The sequence below is a fragment of the Toxorhynchites rutilus genome, chromosome 2 (assembly GCF_029784135.1).
Source record: "Toxorhynchites rutilus septentrionalis strain SRP chromosome 2, ASM2978413v1, whole genome shotgun sequence".
In the NCBI taxonomy this organism is placed as follows: Eukaryota; Metazoa; Arthropoda; class Insecta; order Diptera; family Culicidae; genus Toxorhynchites; species Toxorhynchites rutilus.
This window is the reverse complement of record NC_073745.1, coordinates 261,681,626-261,703,116: the sequence shown is the minus strand read 5'-3', so window position 1 is coordinate 261,703,116 and position 21,491 is coordinate 261,681,626. Positions and strand designations below refer to the sequence as shown.

Genomic DNA, 21,491 nt, shown 5'->3' with positions numbered 1-21,491 from the left:
AAATGAAGATACTGAATAAGTCTGTACGACAGTATTTATTTTGTATCATTTTATTGAGACACATTACACGACAACTAGGTACATTAAGAGCTGCGGAAAGTATAGCTGCGGTGACAGATTGACTAGATTCGATGTGTGTTTTCATCGCTTTAACTTCGGGTTAGACTATTTTGCAACCCTGGGACATTTCTGTGAGTAATTTGTATCTTTGAAATTACTGCTGGAAATGTTGGAATAATTTTTCGTGAGACATCCATACAGCGGTGTAATTCTACATCATATTAATGATAAAATACATAACGTGTCAGTTAAGTTTCGGAACAGGTAGTAATCATTCAAACAAGTTATTTTCAGATGTGTTGATATCATCATTCAAAGTAATTTCCATCAGCTTCAATACTCTTTTTAAACCGAATCAATGACGATTAGAATGACCCAAATGCCGTCAAAAAACGTTCTTTAAATTTTACTTTAATTTTGTAATAAAATAGAAGGCGCAGTGCGTCTAATCAGGTGAATACGGATACAAACACGACAAAAAATTGATCAAAAAATGACGCATGATCAGTTACTTGTGACTCAGCCTTTATTGTGTAGAAGAGGCCAGTTTTGTGGATTTGTCGTATTCGTGTTAATTGCAGCGATCGTGTCATTATTGTTGGTGTTGCTGGATCATAAGCTAAGCACTGTCTTAACGGTGTTGCTGAATGATGGAGTTTTCCCACCAAAGCTGTTAGGTGTTTTTTATTTTACGATATATTCCCGAAAATCGCAACAAAAAAAACATTTGATGTAGAAAGCGCTTATGGAAAAACCTTGCTAGTCACGCAAAAAGCCCAAAGAAAAGGCGCGCTTTTCGATGTCGCTTTTTATGCGAAAGTTAGCACAGCACTTTTAAAGATTTTCCATTCCTTCAAAACGACCACCGGTCGATAGAAAAACACTGCTCTGAAAAAAACCTGAGAAACACTTAGCAAAACAGCCCAGAGCCATCATTTTTCGTAAAAAAAAGGAAACCTGGAAAAAAAACTGGCAAGGAAACATCTAAAAAATTATTGATTGACAAACTTCGATTCTTTTGCATTCGGGAAAAGTAGCAAAAAGCGCTATAAAGCACTGAAAAACAACCTAGACCATTGTAGGGAAAATTAACCGCTAACTAATGAGAAGTAGCGTCGGGAACGTCACGAAGCGCGCCATGTGGGGCTTGCGACGCAATGTTTCACTTCGTTTTAGGCTTCTACTGTATCACCGTTGTATGTGACGTAAGCATTAGGAAAGACTCATGTCTGCTCGCTAGCTGGTGTGAGATTGAGGTTGAATACTCTTCTTCGCTTTAAGCTTTGCAGTTCATTTGCTTTCATGAAGTTGACGAAAGTGTCGCGAACATTTATATGGTGTCTTCGTGTTCATAATGTTCTTTATTCCATTGGATGGAATGATGTGCGCGGTAGATAGCTACCTTTGTTTTCGGAGTAGTATTGATTTATTCAAATTGTATTTTGCTACTGCAAAATATATATTTTGACAGGCACAAATTGAGCCAATCAGCATGTTTGCTTTTGCGCGTTTAAATAATACGCGACATTTCATAATTATTAAATTTTTCATCTCGAGGAAAATATAATTTTATTTATTGTGATTGATGCGTAAAAATACTTTCAATCAATTGATCTTAACAAACTTGGTAGCAACTCGGATGCCTGATGCCTGAACCGATTTGACTTAGTTTTTAACCAATTCGGCCTAAACAACTAAAACGAATACGAAGAAGCATCCATTTGAATGCAGTTTTCCAACCGATTCGCATTCATCTCAAACCGTAACTGAGTAACTGAGTAGATCGACTCGGATGTTAACTTTCATTTCATTAGTTCTTCACTTATACACGTCTCACCCAGCGTATACTTCATATTGGTATTCAAAATTTGTTCCAGTTGCATAGGCGTATCTGGTGAGATGTGCTTCTTTCCTAAAGCTGCAAAAGCCGCTCAAGCCTCAAGTCTGACGCTATCTGACTACCAATATACGGGATGCTTTCAATTATCTTTACTGCTTGCTCTGTGAGGATGGAAGGATTGTCAGTGTTGACATTCAACGATTTCCTCTTGTTGATGTTGATGTTGTGACCTGTCACAGAGTAGCGTTCCACTGGATCCTTCAGCTTACTCTATATATCAGAGTATCGCTGTGCCAATACATCAAGAAGTCATGCTTATTGTCGTACACAGTCAGAACTCCCTTTTCAAGAACCTTCATCAAGACTTCCTGTATTCAGTCGGCCGAAAGAAATTGTAGGGGTGTTATGCCCACGACATGGCCGCATTGTTGGGGTAGGATTATGAAATTATTTTATTCAATTCGCTTATTTATCAGTTCAGATGTGTTAAAGAATGCATCAAGACTTTATAAATATCTCTTCAAAAACAAAATAATAATATAAAAAGTGTGGGTGACTATGAAAAAGGCCGATGGTTAGCGTAACTTTATAGAATCAGTTAAAGAACACAATACACATTTGTATGGCAGAATGCGTAGCTTTATAGAATCAGTTAAAGAACAATACACAATACACATTTGTATGGCAGAAAAATAAAACTCATTCGAGTTTTTGTATAGTTGCTCAGATGATTTCGAAGCTTATTTTCATTCTGATTATGTTTAGAAAAAAAAATCCGAGGAGTAAGGGGTAATGAGAACGATACCAACAAGGCATCGAAGCGCCGGAAAAGGTTGCGAATCGTCAACTCTTTTTAGACACAAAATTTTTGTCCACCAATTCAGCACATGCTCGTTTTCAGAAACTGTGATTTTCTTTCGGAGTAATTTCCCTTTTAGGGTACGGAATTCATTCTTCAGAATTCTTGTATATTCCTGTCGTAGAACCCTGGAAACGCCTCTAACACAACGAATTTCGTGTTTATGGAACTGATCAATTACTGCTTTATAAATGCTTTTATGGTCAGCAGTACCAAGTTATACTGCGGCGTAATAATCGCTATGTACGTTAATGTTGCTTTCTTCAAATGTTTCTCAACGGATCTTGACTATGGTAGTAGCATTAAGTTCATTATTCGTTCTAGTAACTCATTGAAGTTTCGAAAATCAATAAGAATGTGAATAGTATATCATCCCATTGGGTGTGCAACCTTATTCGTTCCGTACCCAATGTGCTAGAAATAGTCAATGATGACATCTGATTTTTACTCTATCAATAAGTGTCGACTTTTGTTTACAAGTATTTGAGTTTTGCACAACAAGTTTAATTTTTACTGCGTTGAAAATGTCGAATTCCATTGCAAATACACCCAGGTTTTTTTTTACGCGGGGGATACGTACCTCGTAAAAAAACCGCGTTAATTGGAAAATCCGCGTAAAAAAAAACCGCGTTAATTGGAAAATCCGTCAAAAAAACCGCGTTAATTCGAAAATCCGCGTAAAAAAAACCGTGTTAATTGGAAAATCCGCGTTAATTGGAAACTCCCCGTAAAGAAAACAAGGCTCACATAAAATCCCTCTTCAGAATCGTGATGGGGTGCGACATACGCTCTGAGGGAGCTTGAAAGGGAGAGATATGAACTGAGAGAGAGAAGTGATGTTGTTCAGGTTTACGCGCAAAAATCGCGCTTATTTCATTCCTAAATGGGATTGATGCTATGCATGAATTTCATTGTGTGTGGCTCTCGACGAGCGGACTTAAATACATGTACATGAATCTTTCTTCCCCCAGCCGTTATGTGGGGTTGGATGAAACTTCGTTGCACACGAAGGTCGTACGGAGGATTTCTGCTTCGCAGTGGTGTGCTCATCAACCGATTCTTGCACAAGCTTTATGCTATCTCGAGATACTTCTTCTTGCACTTGCAGATTCATCAGCTAGCGACCCAGCTTGTATTTCTCCTGGAAATGCTTTCTCTGCAGCGCTAATTGCCTCTGTTCCAACTCTAACTGCTTCTGGTCTAATTCTTTCTGTTCTGTCAGGCATTTGCGTTGCAAAATCTGTCCTCCGACTTGACGTGGTCGTTCCCATCGAAACTGGCATAGGCGGTGGTGAACAACGCGGGCAAATTGAATCTGTGTTCGCTACAGATGCATCGAACCTGGCACATAGGTGCGGCACTAATATCCGTCAATAGCACTAAGTTCCGTCATATGGTCTCAGGAAGCATGAGGGACAGATTTGATATTGCTCAGTTTTTTTTACGCGGTGACCGCGTTAAAAAAACCGCGATAATTGGAAAATCCGCGTAAAAAAAAAACGCGTTAATTCGAAAATTCGCGTAAAAAAAACCTCGTAAAAAAACCGCGTAAAAAAACCGCGTAAAAAAAACCTGTGTGTAAGCATAATTTGCGTAATGTTTTTTTCTGTTTCTATTGAAAGAAAAGCGTGAATGTAGCACATCGAATGCTTGTAGAAGTTTATGGAGTCTCTGCACCATCGGATAGAGGGAATGGTTTGGACAATTCAAAATCACCACTTTTTTTGAGTGTCGAACACAAAAGGAGTCCGGGTTAACCGAAAAAGTGTGAAAATGGAGAATTAGAGACATTACTCGATCAATATTCATGTCAAATTCAAACAGAGCTTGCAGAACCACTGGGAATAACTCAACAATCTAACACACTGAACCATTAAAGGCCGCAGGACACATCCAATAGCAAGGAAAGAATTTTCCATACGAATTGAAAGCGAGAGATGTTGAACGGCGATTTTGCATGTCCGAAACGTTTTTTAGTTGAATTAATCGACAAAATATTGAAGAAATCGACAGTGTAATTTCCTCGGAAATTCCATACAATACTGATCAACTACTCTTCTGTATTCCAAAATTTGCTCGGGTCAGAATTACCCGAACGAATCGCAATATTGCATTCTGTAATCGGCTGTAATCGACTCAAATCAAATCGGATTGTGCAAATGTTACACAAGATTCGACAAAGATGTCATTGAACTTCATGTTCCATTTCTGTGAAGGGAAAATGGTGATGAATTTGCGGATGAAAGAAACACGCTGTTAAAACAAAAATTAAATATGAAAATACACTGTCAAAATTATTGAAATCCTATGTATTGTGGGGAAAAATCTTGAACAAAAATTGTAACTGATAATGATTTTATATTATGGATAAAGTTTTGGCGGAAATGCAAGGAGATTTATAGAGAAATAGTTAAGTTAGGGTCAGGACTTAGTCTCCAAGGTATTTAAACAACTTTGAGGAATCATTTTCATTCAAACTTCAACAATGTAAAATTGCTTTCAGTTCTGCTAAGTATTTTTTACCAACGAGTCAGTAATTGAACGAAATTAATATAGATTTTCTTTATTTCGACTTTACATTCATACACACTTACATTTATGCATTAATTATTGTTCATTTAACGACCAAAATATTCACTAGAAAAATAACGTCCAAAATATTTTTACTAGATTTAATTTATATGGCAGAACAACGTTTGCCGGGTCAGCTAGTTTTTTTATAGAGTTGCCATTTTGATCATTGTGCTAAACCGAAGGCCATATATTTGTCTCTTTCCCGAAAAGTAATATATTTTTGAAGTAATTTTATTAACACTCTCAAGCACAATTACCATCCAATGTTTTGACGTAGGACTACGTCTTACATTAAGGGTGCCAAATCAGAAAACAGGTCACGTTTTTATCTTCTTCTTCTTCTTCTCCTTCTTTTTGGCTTTAAGAGGGTTTAAACTTTTCAGTTCATTCGCCTCTAAATGTCACGTTTTTATGAAATAAAGTTAACGTTAATAACTATTTTTGCTGCGAAAGGATTTTAAAGATTTGCATACCAATCGAATCGATTTTATTCTAAGATTTGTTTTATATGCTATACATTACAATCCCATAGTCTGTATATGTTTTTAAATTTATGAAAATTGAAGCCATTCCCCATACATTTGTTCTGTTCATTTGTGTGCTTTCCCGAACAGAGCTGTCAATAACGGGCAACTTATGCAGCCGCTAGAATAGAAACAACGAAGGGGGACAGCGAAAAGAGAATATTTGCGAAGAAAACTCCATCCTTGCATAGTAAGTCAGCTGTCGCTAGCGCTAGTATTGTATCTCCTCTGAGGAAAATTTTCAGAAACTTTCTGTGTCCGAAACAACAAAAGTCGCTTATTCTGCTCGTTTCGTGTTTTATGTTTCCCCTCGAATTGTGAACGCTAGCGAATATTTCACTCGAACTGCATCTGCCATTGCAATTAGTACAACCATCCGAGCCATGGCAAAGCAGGCGAAAAAAGAGAAAAGCGCAAATGATTATAGATCGCTTCTAGCCATCAATGTTTGGCTTTGTGTTTTGCTTGTTTTCGTTGCGCTAAACTTCGAACTTGTTCATTTCCTGTACATGTGAATAGCACACCTTCAATACTTTTAGTTGCCGTTCGTATTTGCTCTCGTGCGCAGCGGCTCGGTTCTGATGTAACAAGCGTCTAGCTTTGTTGACAGCCGAGAGTCGAGAAACGATTTTTCATAAACGGTCATTCTCGCGATGTTTCATTTTAATCACTGCAACTGTGTGCATCTGTTAGACGTTAGAGTTCTTTATTGTGATATACTTTAGTAATACCGATCACTCTGACCGCTCAAACTAAACTGAATCTTTATTTTCCAACCTAATTCTAAATACAGTTCATGGTGCTTTGTTCTGTCGGCGCTGCATTTTCATCCGAAGCTGCACTGGCGGTCCCGTCCGATTAGAATGTTTTGATTATCAGCAACTCTGGTGTTTATTGATCCTCCATTTTCGGTTTATTTATCGGCTTCATCGTGTCAGCAGTTAGTGGATGTGTCACCGAAGCTAACTCGCGTGTTTGATGCTTGTTGAATGGCGATGCACGGAAGATGCCTCTCGTGAAATACTCAGTGTAATGCGTGCATTGATATAAAGAAGCAAATTGCGACATATGACCAATTAGTGCATTGTTAGCAAAGGCAATCGTTGCTCCTCAAATTGATTCTACAAAACCACGCAAGCCGTTAAACCTTTTCCAGGGGCCCCGGGACTTTTTATTAAAGAGTTATTTATGAAATTTCGAAAAAAAAGATTGCGTAGACCTACGTCCTAAGCGGTCAATCCCTCGATTTTTTTTTATAATTATAATATTTAAGTCGTAATAAATCAGGTGAAAATTGGCATTGACATTTTTGATTTTGGAAACGGCATAATAAAGTTCTATCGCTCTGTATATTGGTTGCGTTATTGATTTGGTGAGAGAAACATAATCCAAGTCGAGGGAGACTTAGAAATTCCAAAATGCAGCTTTTCTAAAATACTTCGAAATTATTTAAGTTGAACGCTATCTTTATCAGTGTATTAGTTATTCGTTAACTGGATATGCTATTTGGGTACCTATGGAAATGGTTGCAAAAATATGTTTAGCTACCAACATTTTTAATCAACGGCTGTTGAGAAAAAGTGCGTTTAGCCGAGAATATAATAAATTAATAATAACAAGTAATAATAAATTAAATTTTCTCATACTCAACATTGAAGTATAAAACAAATTAGTTTTTGAACATACCGTCGCTACTCAATCATTCATCACAAGTTGCCTTCAATCATTGTCTTATGTTTCCATTCAACACTTTTGAACTATCATTCACGGTTGAAGAATTTATCCGAACGATCTTGAAGAAACATTCTCATGCCGATGTCGGTACTTAGTTTCATCGTTTCAGCGGATGCATAGCTTTGGCACAAACACACATACACTCTCTTTCACTGTACTATATTTCTCCTCTTCTTCTTTCTATTGCGTTCTAGATGATGATGGCAAGGCACGTTTTGACGATTTGAAACTGTCGCGGCATCATTCGCACTCCCTCAATGGTACGGATGCAGCCATAATGCATCTGGCCCCTCCACCCCTAGAAGCCGTTGGGTCCGACTTTAATACCATTCAAACGTCCTCGGAACACAATCGAAACTCTGTGAGCCGTCAAAGTCTCATGGGTAAGTATCGATGCGGGACGCTCCCTCGTTTTTTTCCGGATCATGATTCCTCATCGATCCTCTAAGTTCATGTTGTCGCTAGTTGTGTTATTCCGAGTAGTTGTCGTTTGGGTTTTATTAGCAATCCTCTAATTCCACTTTAATGTCTTGAACGACTTGTCCCATGGTGAGAAAGAACATAAACGAGAATGAGATTAGTTTAAATTGTATGCTCTTATCGACAACAACGTAGTTGTAGCAACATTTATAGTTTCGTCATCCCACTTTTTGCGTTAAGTAGATATCATAGCGGTGTCCGGATAGGCCATACTTTTCTCATAAACCATACGTATTTTCCTTTCCTTTCGATGACAAGTCCTCTCCTCATTCTCACATTATTTTCAGTATCTTAGATGTGATGTTGTGTATTCTGAACATGTGCAGTTTTGTGTTCCAAGAGACTATTCAGACATGCGTACAGACGGGAAAGATAGTGGCCTCTGCTCGTTCCCATCGTCTCTAAATTTTACCAAGTACGATGACATGAGAGATATTTTATGAGACTCTGATTATTATGCATGCACTCGGTATGGAGACAGAGTGAATCAGTCCGATTTAATTACACAAACAAATTAGCTTGATTGAAAACTACGAATACTTTGCTTTTGATTGGGGGGAATTATGCAAGATTGCAGACTGAATGATCAACAGAACATTACCGCATCATCTGGTGCACTATTTCATTTGACACTTTCATGCCATAACGTCGGCTCTGGACAAACACTGGAAAAATACTCCTCTTGGTGATTTGCGTAAAATCGTCACTCACTCCATCCCAAAGCCGGTGGCGATACAACGGAATGAAGAAAGTCTGAGCTGGATTCCAACTGGGGATTGCCTCTCTCGCCTAAGTTTATGTGGCCTCACTGCTATAAGCCTCAGCACATATTAAGCCATAGTAGTTCCACTCGTTTCCTCCTCCACGTGCCACATATTTGTAAGATTAAATTGAGGTTTGGTTGGAGGCGCTTCAATAGAGCCCCAAGCTCTAATCCCTCCCCCACAATTCAGTCGCCTATCTCGAGCTTTTATCTGTACAATCAAGTTTTAGTCTTTATTGAATATTCCAGAACCGGAATCATTACACGAGTTAACTTGTGTTGCTCTGCAATCGTGCTTTGTTGTTCGATATTTATTGTAACTGAAAGTCAGACGACGTAAATGTAATTAAAATTCTATTGAAAAAAGTAATATAGATGACAAAAATAGGCAGTCAATATTTACGCTTCATATATTAAAAAGAATTTTACGCTCTGCGATACGCATAGAGTATCTATTATTTTTAAAGATTATTCCTGTTTGATATATCCATCCCGGGCTCGTAGTAATTCCACCCAACATATATTGTTTTTTTGTCAACGGTGGAGGCGCACCGTCCCATCAAAGCCGTGTGCTAGAAACAGAGTTTCCTATTAATACGCCCATGGGATAAACATAAACTTATCATCCGCTACCAATACAGACACAATTTACGTTCCATATTACTGTTTTCACTCCATTTATGTGCCCTTCTTCCACTAGAAGTTGGTCCTATTTTATGTGAAACGAAAACCTAGAGAAAAGCAAAAACAGTCAATAACACCATCGATAGAAAACAGCTTAACCTGTTCGTACTTTCTCCTTCTCGTTTCACGCATCGTCACGCCTCGCCTCGCACATCGCGTCACACAAACACATCAGACATCGTGAGTGCCAAGCTCGGAATGTCCGGTCCTCAGCTCGGTCAGAGCATCTCACAGCAAGGTTTCTTCTCGTCGCGTGACAGCCTGTCGGCGTCGGGCACATCCCGGCCACTGCATTCCCATGTGTCCGCCACCACCTCGGAGATGGATTTGTCCCGGAAGGACCGCAAGCGGGAACGGAGCAAGCTGAAATCGGGCGACCAGCCGCTGCTCGGGTCGTGGAGTAGAACCGGACCGCGGGAGTCCAACGCGCAAACCGCGGCAGCGGCAGCAACACGGGCTTCGAGCAACCATCTGGTGCCACCGGGCAGCACGGGAAGCACCTGTAACGGAGCCGACCGGTACATGTAAGTATGATTTGCCATATTTTGATTAGTTTTTTTTCATGCATATTGATTATGTTTTATGTATTTTTGGTTCAGAGTTAAAACCTTTAACCTTTAATTTATATTCATATTTAAGCACTTTGATAAGAGATAATCAAAGTAATTTTAAATGATTGGGAAAAATGGATATATTTTATGTGCTTTTAAAAATTATGGTGACAACTGCGTTGTTATAATCATTCTGAACGTTCTGATGTTTTGATATCCAAATTATAGTTTTTCTAACTATATAAGAAGAAAAGCCCCAGTAGCAATCAACCAAACCAGATGTCACCTTAAATTAGACTTTGAAAATATTGCACTGTTTCGATAGCTAATGGCAGTTTTCTATTGCCATTCCACACAACCACAACCAAAAGTGAAATGGGATCTAATAAGTTTGCACGGAAAGTGATTTCTGAGAGTAAAACGGAGAGCGCAATACCTTTTATTTAACGTGTAATCTTTGATGCGTGTTTATTTTGCTATGGAATATATATTATACACAAACTCGCCCCTCGATTAAGTTAATTCTGTACCAGTATGGGTAGAAAGCGCTTTTAATGACACTCTTAAATTAATTTAAAGTAATGTATGAAGATGTCAAAAAATGTGGTAAATATTTATTTTGAGTGTGGATGAAAATGTCCCGATTCTTACCGTTTTGCTCATCCAAACCTTTTCTCATTCTTAGTTTGTTCTGTTTGTTCTTAGTTTGTTGTTTGACGCTTTGTACTTAAACCAGCTGTATGGCACCCGCCATGTTTTGGTGCCAACATCTCAAACGTCAAAAGTATTTGTTTTCTTCAAAACAGCGATCCGCGTTGACGCCATTGAGCTTCGTTTACTAGTTTATTTATTATTATACTACGTCTTCAGCTATAATGCTGCACATACTGAAAACTCCTTATTTATAATAATTGTCTTATTCTATTTTTGAACATCTCCCTACAAATATCAAATCAAAAATATCTGAGTTATTCAATAGATTGAAGTACATTTGAAGAGGATGGAAGCGTCAAAGAATAGCTGATTTTTAGTCGGAATAAACGTTTTCAAAATTAAAATTATTAGCTTTTCCGTATCAAATTAGTCTTGGATGGCAATAACGTTCCCAGTGGAACTTTTGCCTTCTTAACATAGGTATTATTTGCGTCATTTTATTGGTAGTACTTAGTCGAGATTTCTATGCCGGATAACACGCCTTGAATGTATTCTGGAGTGGCAAGCTCTAGAATACGCGTGATCACAGTGCAAGTCGGAGGAAATTTCTTTGACAAAAAATCCCCCGGCCAGAATGGGAATCGAACCCGAACCCCCGGCATGATAAGGTGGGACGCTAACCACTCGACCACGAGAGCACCATCAAATTAGTATTCTACTTAAATTGAACACATTTTTGTTTGCAGGCAGGGAAAAAGTATCATACGAAAATTGTTTATGAAGACAACTTTATATTATAATGAAAAAATTGTAAGGGGTTGTAACTAGGAGACGTCCGCATATTTTCGTAGAACTACGCAATTATATTATGCAATCCACTTGTTTACCACTTCGAATATTATTTTTGAATGCATCGCAATTTTTGTAATAGATTGTATTCTTCGTTATAAAAAAAATTGATGAACGCAAGAATTGTCAAACGATCATTGTGTTTTACATTTCTTTCTGAAATTATAGCACATCTCATGTTTACGTAGTTTTCGAACGACGACGATTAATTTTGAAGTCCGTGTTAGGGAAACACGACTCAGCGGGAAAAAATACCCCGACTTGCAAGTATTGATAAATCGAATTCCCCGGGCACATTGATTTAGACGTCTGTGTTAGGGAGACACAGCTCGGCTGGAACAAAAATACACCAAACTTGTATGTATATTTGTAAAGCAGATTTCCGCATGTACATCGATTTTGAAGTCTGTGTTGGGGAAACCGTAAAGCGGGCCAATCAAAACTTGGCAATTAGGGCGTTTAGGTAACGCTTGACATTTTACAGTTATTCAATTGTTTATTTCATGAAAAATAAAATTTCATATTTTCAATTGATCTTTCCGATCCGTTAGGAAATGTTCGAGTTATAAGCATTCGAAATACGGGTAGGGTTAGCACACAATTCGGCAGAACAAATCTCGCTTAATTTTTGAAAAGGTCCTATGTAACAAAAGTAAACAAATCGAGTTAATGGATGCACGCTCTTAGTTTTCAATAATTGAATGCGCTACAAAAACAATCGTTCATGTATCTATCTTCTTCATCTTTTTATCGCCGATACAAAAAATACCCAATATACAGATTCGTATTTTAAGCACTCGGCTGTTACTTCGGACGCCACTTTCCTCCGACGCTCGGAACGTCCGAAGTAACAAAGCAGTCAAAACAACACAAAGTCGTACTTCGGTCGTTTTGGGTTTTTGTTTCTTACAGGCGTTGTTAGCGATTTCAGTACAATTCAACGAGTGATAACAACAATAATATGTCTTTAGAACTAAATGCTGATATTGGAATTGCTGTTTAGTAGTTAGTTTCAGATTCGCATCGTGCAACGTAATATGTCCAATGTGCAAACGCGGCAGTCAAAACGTCCAATGTAACATTTTTCGTTCCTAGGCTTCAAATTTAAGCTCAAATCACTGAACAACAGTTACGATTGGTTTTTCAGAGTTATTCTTGACTGCTAGTGGTGAAAGTAGCGATAGAGATCGATACCTTTCAATACAATTCGCAGATTAATGTTCGGGTCTTCAACTTCGTTTTTCTCGAGTTGACGAAAATGTTACATTGGACCTTTTCAAAAGTTACGCGATAAATGTATGGGAAAAAAGGAAGTTCTACCAGTTTTCATAAATGTAAACCGTTTTGAGATAAGCGAATTGTAATGTATAGCATATCAAACAAATCTTAGAGAATTTCCGATTTGATTGGTATGCAAATCATGAGAATTCGTTCACAGTGAAAATAGTTATTAACGTTAACTTTATTTCATAAAAACATGACCTGTTTTCTGATTTGGCACCCTTCCTGAAAGACGTAGTTCTACGTCAAAAAATCAGTTACAATGTTGGAATTGTATAGCCATATTGTTGAATGAAGGTCAGAAATACGTGTCTCAAGTAATTAAATAACATGATGTGAAAATTTTCATTCAAATTTATAAATTTAAAAACCTTCGTGTCTTCTAATCTGATAGAGATTACACTGACGAGTTTGGGACCCAAATTATGGCCCTAATTTGAAGTCGCCACCAGACGTCGACAATATTTTTCTGTCATCGCGCAAAGTACGTAGAATGAGAAGGTAGTCTACTCCCTGCTCTGTTGAAGTAGTGGTACGCAATGAAAAGATCAAAAAATAGTAATAAAACATCGATCAAATCCATATAAATTCAAACAATTTTTAGTTTTTTAAATTATAACACAAAAACTGTCTCAAAATATGTTTCGAAATGATGAAATAGCAGTTTACTTAATTATTTTGAAATTATCGCATCTGTACTATAAAATAATGCAAAACCGATAAACAAATGTGTGGAGCGGTTCCATCGAAGCAGTGTCGTTCCCGTCCCCGATTCATGGAGCGAATGCATGGGATAGCTGAAAATTTAGTTTATTTCATTCGAAATTATTCTGTTCCGGCATCGCGGGACGTGGTACTTCAACATTTTACTGAAGTAAACAAAAACTGTTCAGTATGAATTCGATGAAAAATCACATAAAACCTTATTTGCAGTGAAAAAGCAGTACACTATCGTGTTTACCGTCGGCTCGACTTACGATTTTGGCACTTTTTATGATTTTTAGAACATTCGAAATAGTGGAATATTGAAAAAAAAAAAACTTCACAACTTCGAACAAATTGAGGATTTTTTTTATTACTAACTTCGTTGTGTGTGTAACATATGCGCTCTCCGTGAGTATACACAGGAAATATCACATACCTTCTATTCTACGTACTTTGGTCATCGCGAATTACCAATTAACCACCATCTAACATATCGTGCACCCATATTCTGTACTCCGATCGATTCGAAATATTTCGAACGATTTGATTGAATTCCATTCTGTATTCCGTTCAAGTTGTTTTTGCATTTCGTTCAATCTGTTTCTCTTCGAACATTAAATGGACAAAACGTTCGAAATAGGGAATGCGAAATTATAACTCGAACGAAATAACAGTTTCGGACGAAATGGAAATCTGTCGGAATACAGAATAAGGCTGGTGAAGTCGATGATGAACTTTTACAGCAGAGGAATAGTGAGATAGGCGGTGACGGTGAGTAGAGTTAAATAGCGTTAATCGTGCCATACACCTGACTGAAACGTTCATTCGTCGGGGATGTATTGGTGATGATGAGGATGTTCTTGTGAATTATCGAAATTTTGAGCTTATTCAATTCATTCGTCTCTAATCTCGAAAAAAATACAATTGGGAAAACTTTACCTAAACTCTCGTCTATGAGGAAGGCAATTTTGGACGCCCTAACCGCCACCGCCGATTGGTTTCTAGCAGGATGACTGCCGAATTGTGCTACCAAAATTATGCATGATCATCGTGATCAGCTCATTCCCTATCACAGATTTCACGATTTCACTTTCTACATTGTACAAAACACAATAAAACGATCAATAATGTTCTGGCTACATAATTTTTTTTTTAAGAAGCTGTTATTGTCCATCGCTAAAAGCGTCTTTGTATTCATTCTTGATTTAATGGTCCTTATTCTATGTGACAACGAGAAGCTTCAGGAAATTGAACGAGAATTGAGAATTGAATCATATATTCACGTTAGCAGCAAACATCGTAGACATAATGAATGAATTTTCTTTGAATGGACTCAATCCTCGTTATTCACAACGTTTTTTATGGGCACCAAGGGTTAATATTCATGATTTTGTTGATTTGATAAAAAAGCGCACAAAAATAGATTTTACTCTGTTTAACGAATATATATTTCATATTATTTTAATATTTCCATATTTTGTGTCAATCAGAATCATAACAGACAGAAACTATTTACAAATTTATTAAATTTATTAAAGCGTCATCATCAAATCATCATTGCACTCGTTCTTAATTTACTACAAGTTCAAATAGTGATCCGTTTTTGTCATCTCTGTTTACCATTTTCAGTGCAAAGCTACATGCCCGGCTAGCTCAGTCGGTAGAGCATGAGACTCTTAATCTCAGGGTCGTGGGTTCGAGCCCCACGTTGGGCGACTATTTTTAACAATTTCAAATTTTTATACAATTCACGCTTAATTTTTCAACAGGACCTATCTGTTTTGATCGGTTCTTTTTATTGATATTCTGTTTAGATAACAACCGCCTTGCAGGCGGATTTAGTGATATTTTTGTCAGACAGTACGATAAACGAGAGTCTCCTCTAGAATCCAAATCGTTGTACACATCAGGAAATGTTCCCTCCGTTGGGTTATTTATGGTGAAGAATGTCGATTAAGAGAATCGATAAAATCAGATAGGTCCTATTGAAAGGTTGAGCGAGAATGAATCTTCACATCCCCTAAAGTCTTTCTTCGACAAACTAAAGTCAAGCAAAGATGGGTATGTAGCTCAAATGGTAGAGCGTTCGCTTAGCATGTGAGAGGTACGGGGATCGATGACCCGCATCTCCAACACAATTTGTATTATTTTAAATTAATTAAATAAATGATGATAAATGAGGGAATTAGAATGCAAAGGGGTGGTGTAAGTGACTTGATCGATTTCTCTTCATCAACTTTTTCTTTAGTTAATAACTCATCTGCAAAAAATTTCCAATTTGAGTTTGCTATAGAATCCGATAGATGAGGTTCTGACCTATCTTCCACATTGTCAAATACAGATGGGAATGAGTTTGCAGCTTAGTTATGACCAAAAGAGAGAGTCGATGTAGAGAAATCGATCAAATCACTTACACCCCTTTCATTCTAATCCCCTCAATTGCAAAAACGTTCCAATTTAAGTTTGCTATATAATCCGATAGATGAGGTTCTGATCTATCTTCCACATTGTCAAATACAGCTGGGAATGTATTTGCAGCCAAGTTATGATCAAAAGAGAGAGTCTTTCATTCTAAGCCCCTCAAATAGAATACTTTTATAGATTTTTATTAATAGGTTTATAAAATGAATAAATCAGCAGTATAAAGAGATAAATGTTATTCCCATACCGGGAATCGAACCCGGGCCTTCCGGGTGAGAGCCGGATATCCTAACTACTAGACAATATGACATTTTGATCAATCATGACATTCATTTTTTTTACGATATTTCCATAATCATATTGCATTTATATGATCCCACTCTTCCACTTTAAACTCTTGTTATAATGATTCTTAAAAAACAATAAAACCATTGCACAATGGTCCAGGAGGTGCATTTATGTGGAAATCAGCATTTAGAGCTCGACAGTTATTTTCTAGATAAAAACTGTCTTCGACAAAGTTGTTACATAAGAAAGAGCACTCATTTTTATGTTATCAAAAATAGGGTGACCAAAATTGTCGATGAAATAAAAAAATATAACTTTTTTATCTTTATAGATAGACGTAACATAGCTCAACAATATTGTAGCCCCAGTTATTCGAGACATCTTTGTAGAACAAAGTTTTTCTCTGTCTCTTTAAATAGCTGATATAGCGCTTTTTTCCAAGTTGCGTTAGGGTCACCATGAACAAAAAAAACTGTTTTTTGCTCTAACTTTTATATTTCAAATTCTACATGCAAACTCTCTTCGAAAGACTTTTTGCGATACAGAACTTATCAGTATCTTAATCCTGCTAAAAGTTATTGATAGGGTTTCACCCAAAAACTCATGATTTCAGTTTTAAGTTACTCAAACACAACAAAAAACATATGTTTGAAAATCACATATTATATAGAGTAAATTAATCGTTACACATGGATTCTGAAGAACCAGTAATCCATGGAGGTAACGTTTATACCATAATAAACAATTTGCAATGTTCTAAATATTATTTCCACAATTCATACATGCATTGAAATCCAAATTGGCATGATCATTGTATTGTTGTTTTCCCTTTTTTCCAGCTTCGGTCGGCGCTCCGGCTGCTCAACGTCGTCACGCAAATCGAACGGCCGTCGCTGGTCGTTCGTGTTCGACCCGGCCGGTCGGCTCTGCTACTACTGGTCCATGGTGGTCTCGATGGCGTTCCTGTACAACTTCTGGGTCATCATCTACCGGTTCGCGTTCCAGGAGATCAACGGCGAATCGATCGTGATGTGGTTCTGTCTGGACTACTTTTCGGATTTTCTATACCTCGTAGATATTCTGTTCCACTTTCGTACGGGTTACCTCGAGGACGGCGTGCTGCAAACTGACTCGACCAAACTACGGCAGCACTACATGAACTCGACGACGTTCTACATAGACTGCCTTTGTTTATTGCCGTTAGATTTTTTATACTTATCGATAGGATTCAACTCGATACTAAGATCGTTTAGGCTAGTCAAGATTTATCGATTTTGGGCCTTCATGGATCGTACCGAACGGCATACGAACTATCCGAATTTATTCCGTTCGACCTCACTGATACACTATCTGTTAGTTATATTCCACTGGAACGGTTGTTTATATCACATTATCTATAAGAATAATGGTTTCGGCTCGAAGAACTGGGTGTTTCACGACTCGGAATCGGCGGACGTGTCGAAGCAGTACCTGCAGAGCTACTACTGGTGCACGCTGGCACTGACCACGATCGGTGACCTGCCGCGGCCACGCTCCAAGCCGGAGTACGTCTTCGTGATAGCGCAGCTCCTGTTCGGCCTGATGCTGTTCGCGACGGTTCTGGGCCACGTGGCCAACATCGTCACCTCGGTCAGTGCTGCCCGCAAGGAATTCCAAGGTGAGTCACTTTGTTTCGTTATTTCTTCAGTCTTGGTGCGTTCCGTGTGTATTTTGGAGTGAGTTTTTTTTATGAGGCACCGTGCGTAACCCGATGATGAAATGGGAGCACACGGGTTTTGCGACGGTTCAATTGATGGGGAATTCTATTTCTAAAAATTTTCAGCCTAATTACAATGTTATGAATTTATTTCACAGCATTATGAACATTTCTAACGTTTGAGGTCTCTTTTATGAAGATCTTGTTATGCTACGCTAGTTGAATAACTTGCGGATACAAAAAAAAATAAAAAAAGATTTTATTTTCCTAAACATACTATCTAATACCTTTGCCAGCGATTCCCCAATTTATATCCCATCCCCAATGTGAGGCTTTCCGGTCAGTCTTCAAAACATGTGTCTGCTGATACAAGAATTTTGGTATTTGATGAAAAACGCTTTCCATCTAGACATTTTTTGAGATAATTTCCAATCACTCCTTCTATAACTCGACCAATTTCGCCTTTATTACATGGTGATATATGTTTTGTCTTCTCTTTTGTCATGAATATTTTCATCTGGCTAGTCATTCATAATAACATTCTTCTGTTATTATTTTATCAATTCAAAGGGAATCAACTAACAAATCTTATTCTGTTGGGACGCAACAACTGATACGTGCAAAGCGAAGAACTGAAATAGTTATAGTTATCCACAGTTATGGCTCGTAAAAAATTAAGAATGTCTTTAGATCGTGAATAAAATGAGATTCCACAAACAATTGTCTAAAATACCTTATCTTAGATAGTTTAACACGGTTGCATCCATAACGAGTTTGTAACACCTTGCCAAATAGTTACTGGAAACTATTATCTCTGTAGTTTATGGCCAGAATTCTTTGAATTCGAGTCGATTATCACAACATGGAATGGTAGGCTCTTGTATCTCATCACTTCTGAAGGGAAATAATCTTCCAGCACATTTATAATTGAGGGGCTTAAAATGAAAGGGGTGTAAGTGATTTTATCGATTTCTCTTCATCAACTATTTGTTTAGTTAATAACTCAAATGCAAAAACGTTCCAATTTGAATTTGGTATTGAATCCGATGGATGAAGTGCTGACCTATCTTCCACAATGTCAAATACAGCTGGGAATGTGTTTGCAGCTAAGTTATGACCAAAAGAGAGAGTCGATGTAGAGAAATCGATGATGTCACTTACACCCTTTTCATTTTGAGCCCCTCAATTTTTATACTCTATCCGCAAAAATTATTGTTAAAATATTTTTTGTTTTTCAACCAGTGGAGCATTCTGGATAACATATAAGAAGGACCCAGAGAAATTCCACCCACAAGTTTATAAAATTGTATGATAGCGAAATGAAGCTATTGCGGCAGCAAACCTTTTTTTCTATTTCTAACACGCGTCATGCCAGCTGATCCCATGTCCACTGGAATTTAACTCTAGATGAAATCTATATTGGGTGGAATATCACCGTGGGCATCGTAACGGAACATAAGCAACCAAATTTCCTCCCCAGCTAGGAAAGAGTTGGTGTTTTCGGAACGTCGCTTGAATGAATAATTTCTTTCATAAACTTCTACGTAGGGAATCTCTCTTAGTGGAATGAATGTATCACTCTCACTTCAAAAAGCACGAATTTGCTCAAAAATAAATGTACGATAATTCTATCAAAGCCTCTGGGCTGAGAAAAACTGTTAGTGTTAATACTTTCGAGTTCAGTGCCGAAGGCATTCCATCTAGAAACACCTTCGAGAAAGTTGGCTTGGCTTGGATGATTTTTAGACAAGTGTCTCATTCCATCGTCTCATTCGGCTCATCGGAGTTAGATGGATAAGTTTTGGTATCCAAAATTCAATGAGTCATCCATAGTTCTAAATCGGGGGACTGCTTGGATGTCATTTCGTTCGCCTTGTTCGTCAAAAGTGGGCTAGTTTGTATTTTTTTTCAATAATGATAACTTAACCAGAACTAAAATAGAAATCAGACGTTTGTTGATATCGTTTTTTTTAATTCTAAGGATGTAATTCTAAGGAGTAGTATATTTTTTATGTATGCTCAGTTGCTCGCAAGCCGATGACAGCCCGGTTGCGTTACCTGCTATGTGTTAAAAATATGAATTGCCTTAAGTATGGCGTAAGGAGGTCCACGTATGGAGCCTAATGGCAGTCCCGATATATTGGATCAATGGAGAAGCACAGGTTTTATTAAATAAAACATAACACTTTAGATTTCAAAAAAGTCAACAAAATTAAACTCCTAACTAATCTGCGGTGCATTTCGTACCGACTGAAAAATTTTATTAAATCTCGCGTAACATCTTTTGTAGTTGTTTTAAATTGCGATTTATCCAGGTTGTATTTCAATCAAAAATAAATATAATAGATAAAATTATCGAATTTTCATCATGTGTTTTGGAGACAAGGGTTAGAGATTCGCTAACAAACAATAACATTCATATCTTGTTTATAGCTGACACTTCAATTGGAGCAGCCTTGTTGGTTATGATACTACCTCTCAGGGGCTGTTCACATACCACGTAGACAACTTTCGGAGGGTAGGGGCTATGAAGCTGTCCACGTTTGTCCACGGTGAGGGGGGAGGGGGTACAGATTATTTCCACGTGGACACATAAATTTTTTTTTTAAATACATTACGTCTAATCTGTAAGTTTCTCGTTTCTAATTTATTCAACCAATTCAGCAGTTACCTTTTTTTCTATTTCTAACACGCGTCATGCCAGCTGATCCCATGTCCACTGGAATTTAACTCTAGATGAAATCTATATTGGGTGGAATATCACCGTGGGCATCGCAACGGAACATGAGCAACCAAACTTCCTCCCCAGCTAGGAAAGTGTTGGTTACTGTTAGTAAAAATGCTCGACATTGTTTTCTTAACTGCGGGTTTCTATTCAACTTCCGTTTGCCGTTCTTGTTGCAAATCGTGACACCAATTTTGAATGAGAAAAAGGGTAAAATTGACAAAATCCATCAGCTACACGCAAAGCCGGTCTTTTTTCGAAGAGAGTCATGCTCTGTGTCTGGTGATAGTGGAGTAACGAGCGACCTCATGTCTCTTTGACATTCCGGTAAACAATTTTGGAATTTGGTTGGAATGCGCTTTTCCACTCACCGTATTCACCGGATATAGCACCTTCAGATTATTGCTTATTCAGACACGGGTCATGCGGAATCAATTGAATTTATTTTACAAGTGTATTTTACTTGAAAAAAAAATTCTCGCAACTTTTTCCCCATACTGTCTGTTTTTCCGATGCTGTCAAACGTTTCTCATATAGTAGGAGCAAACGTTTTCATGACTCGGGATTTGTTTATTTACCTTTTGTGACCGAACTAGAAATTAAATAAATATTTAAAATTGGGTTACTCATATTTTTAAGTTGTTTTAATGGAATAGTTCAAATAATATAATCCTAGTGTTCAGAATCATAAAAGAATCATAATCATAAATTAAAATTGTAAAATTGAATTACAATTAAAGGGCCTGGCCGGGTAAGGGGGTAAAAAGTGCCCCCGGGAAGCGATCTGGCGTAGTGGTAACATC

At 37.6% G+C, this 21,491-nt stretch overlaps 1 protein-coding gene and 1 non-coding gene across 10 annotated transcripts in view; both read left to right on the top strand.

The window, feature by feature from the left end:
- LOC129764713 (cyclic nucleotide-gated cation channel alpha-3) overlaps positions 1–21,491 on the top strand; it is a 425,575-nt gene that overhangs the window by 251,067 nt on the left and 153,017 nt on the right. For 8 of the 9 annotated variants that reach the window (XM_055764092.1, XM_055764090.1, XM_055764094.1 and 5 more), the window contains 3 exons: positions 7,786–7,974; positions 9,694–10,042; positions 17,107–17,924. In XM_055764092.1, coding sequence (XP_055620067.1) covers positions 7,786–7,974; positions 9,694–10,042; positions 17,107–17,924 — 1,356 coding nt within the window. The remainder of the gene's footprint in view (positions 1–7,785; positions 7,975–9,693; positions 10,043–17,106; positions 17,925–21,491) is intronic. The other variant, XM_055764097.1, reaches the window with a different exon arrangement.
- On the top strand, positions 15,201–15,273 carry Trnak-cuu (transfer RNA lysine (anticodon CUU)). The gene has a single exon. It is a non-coding gene; the product is annotated as a tRNA-Lys (tRNA).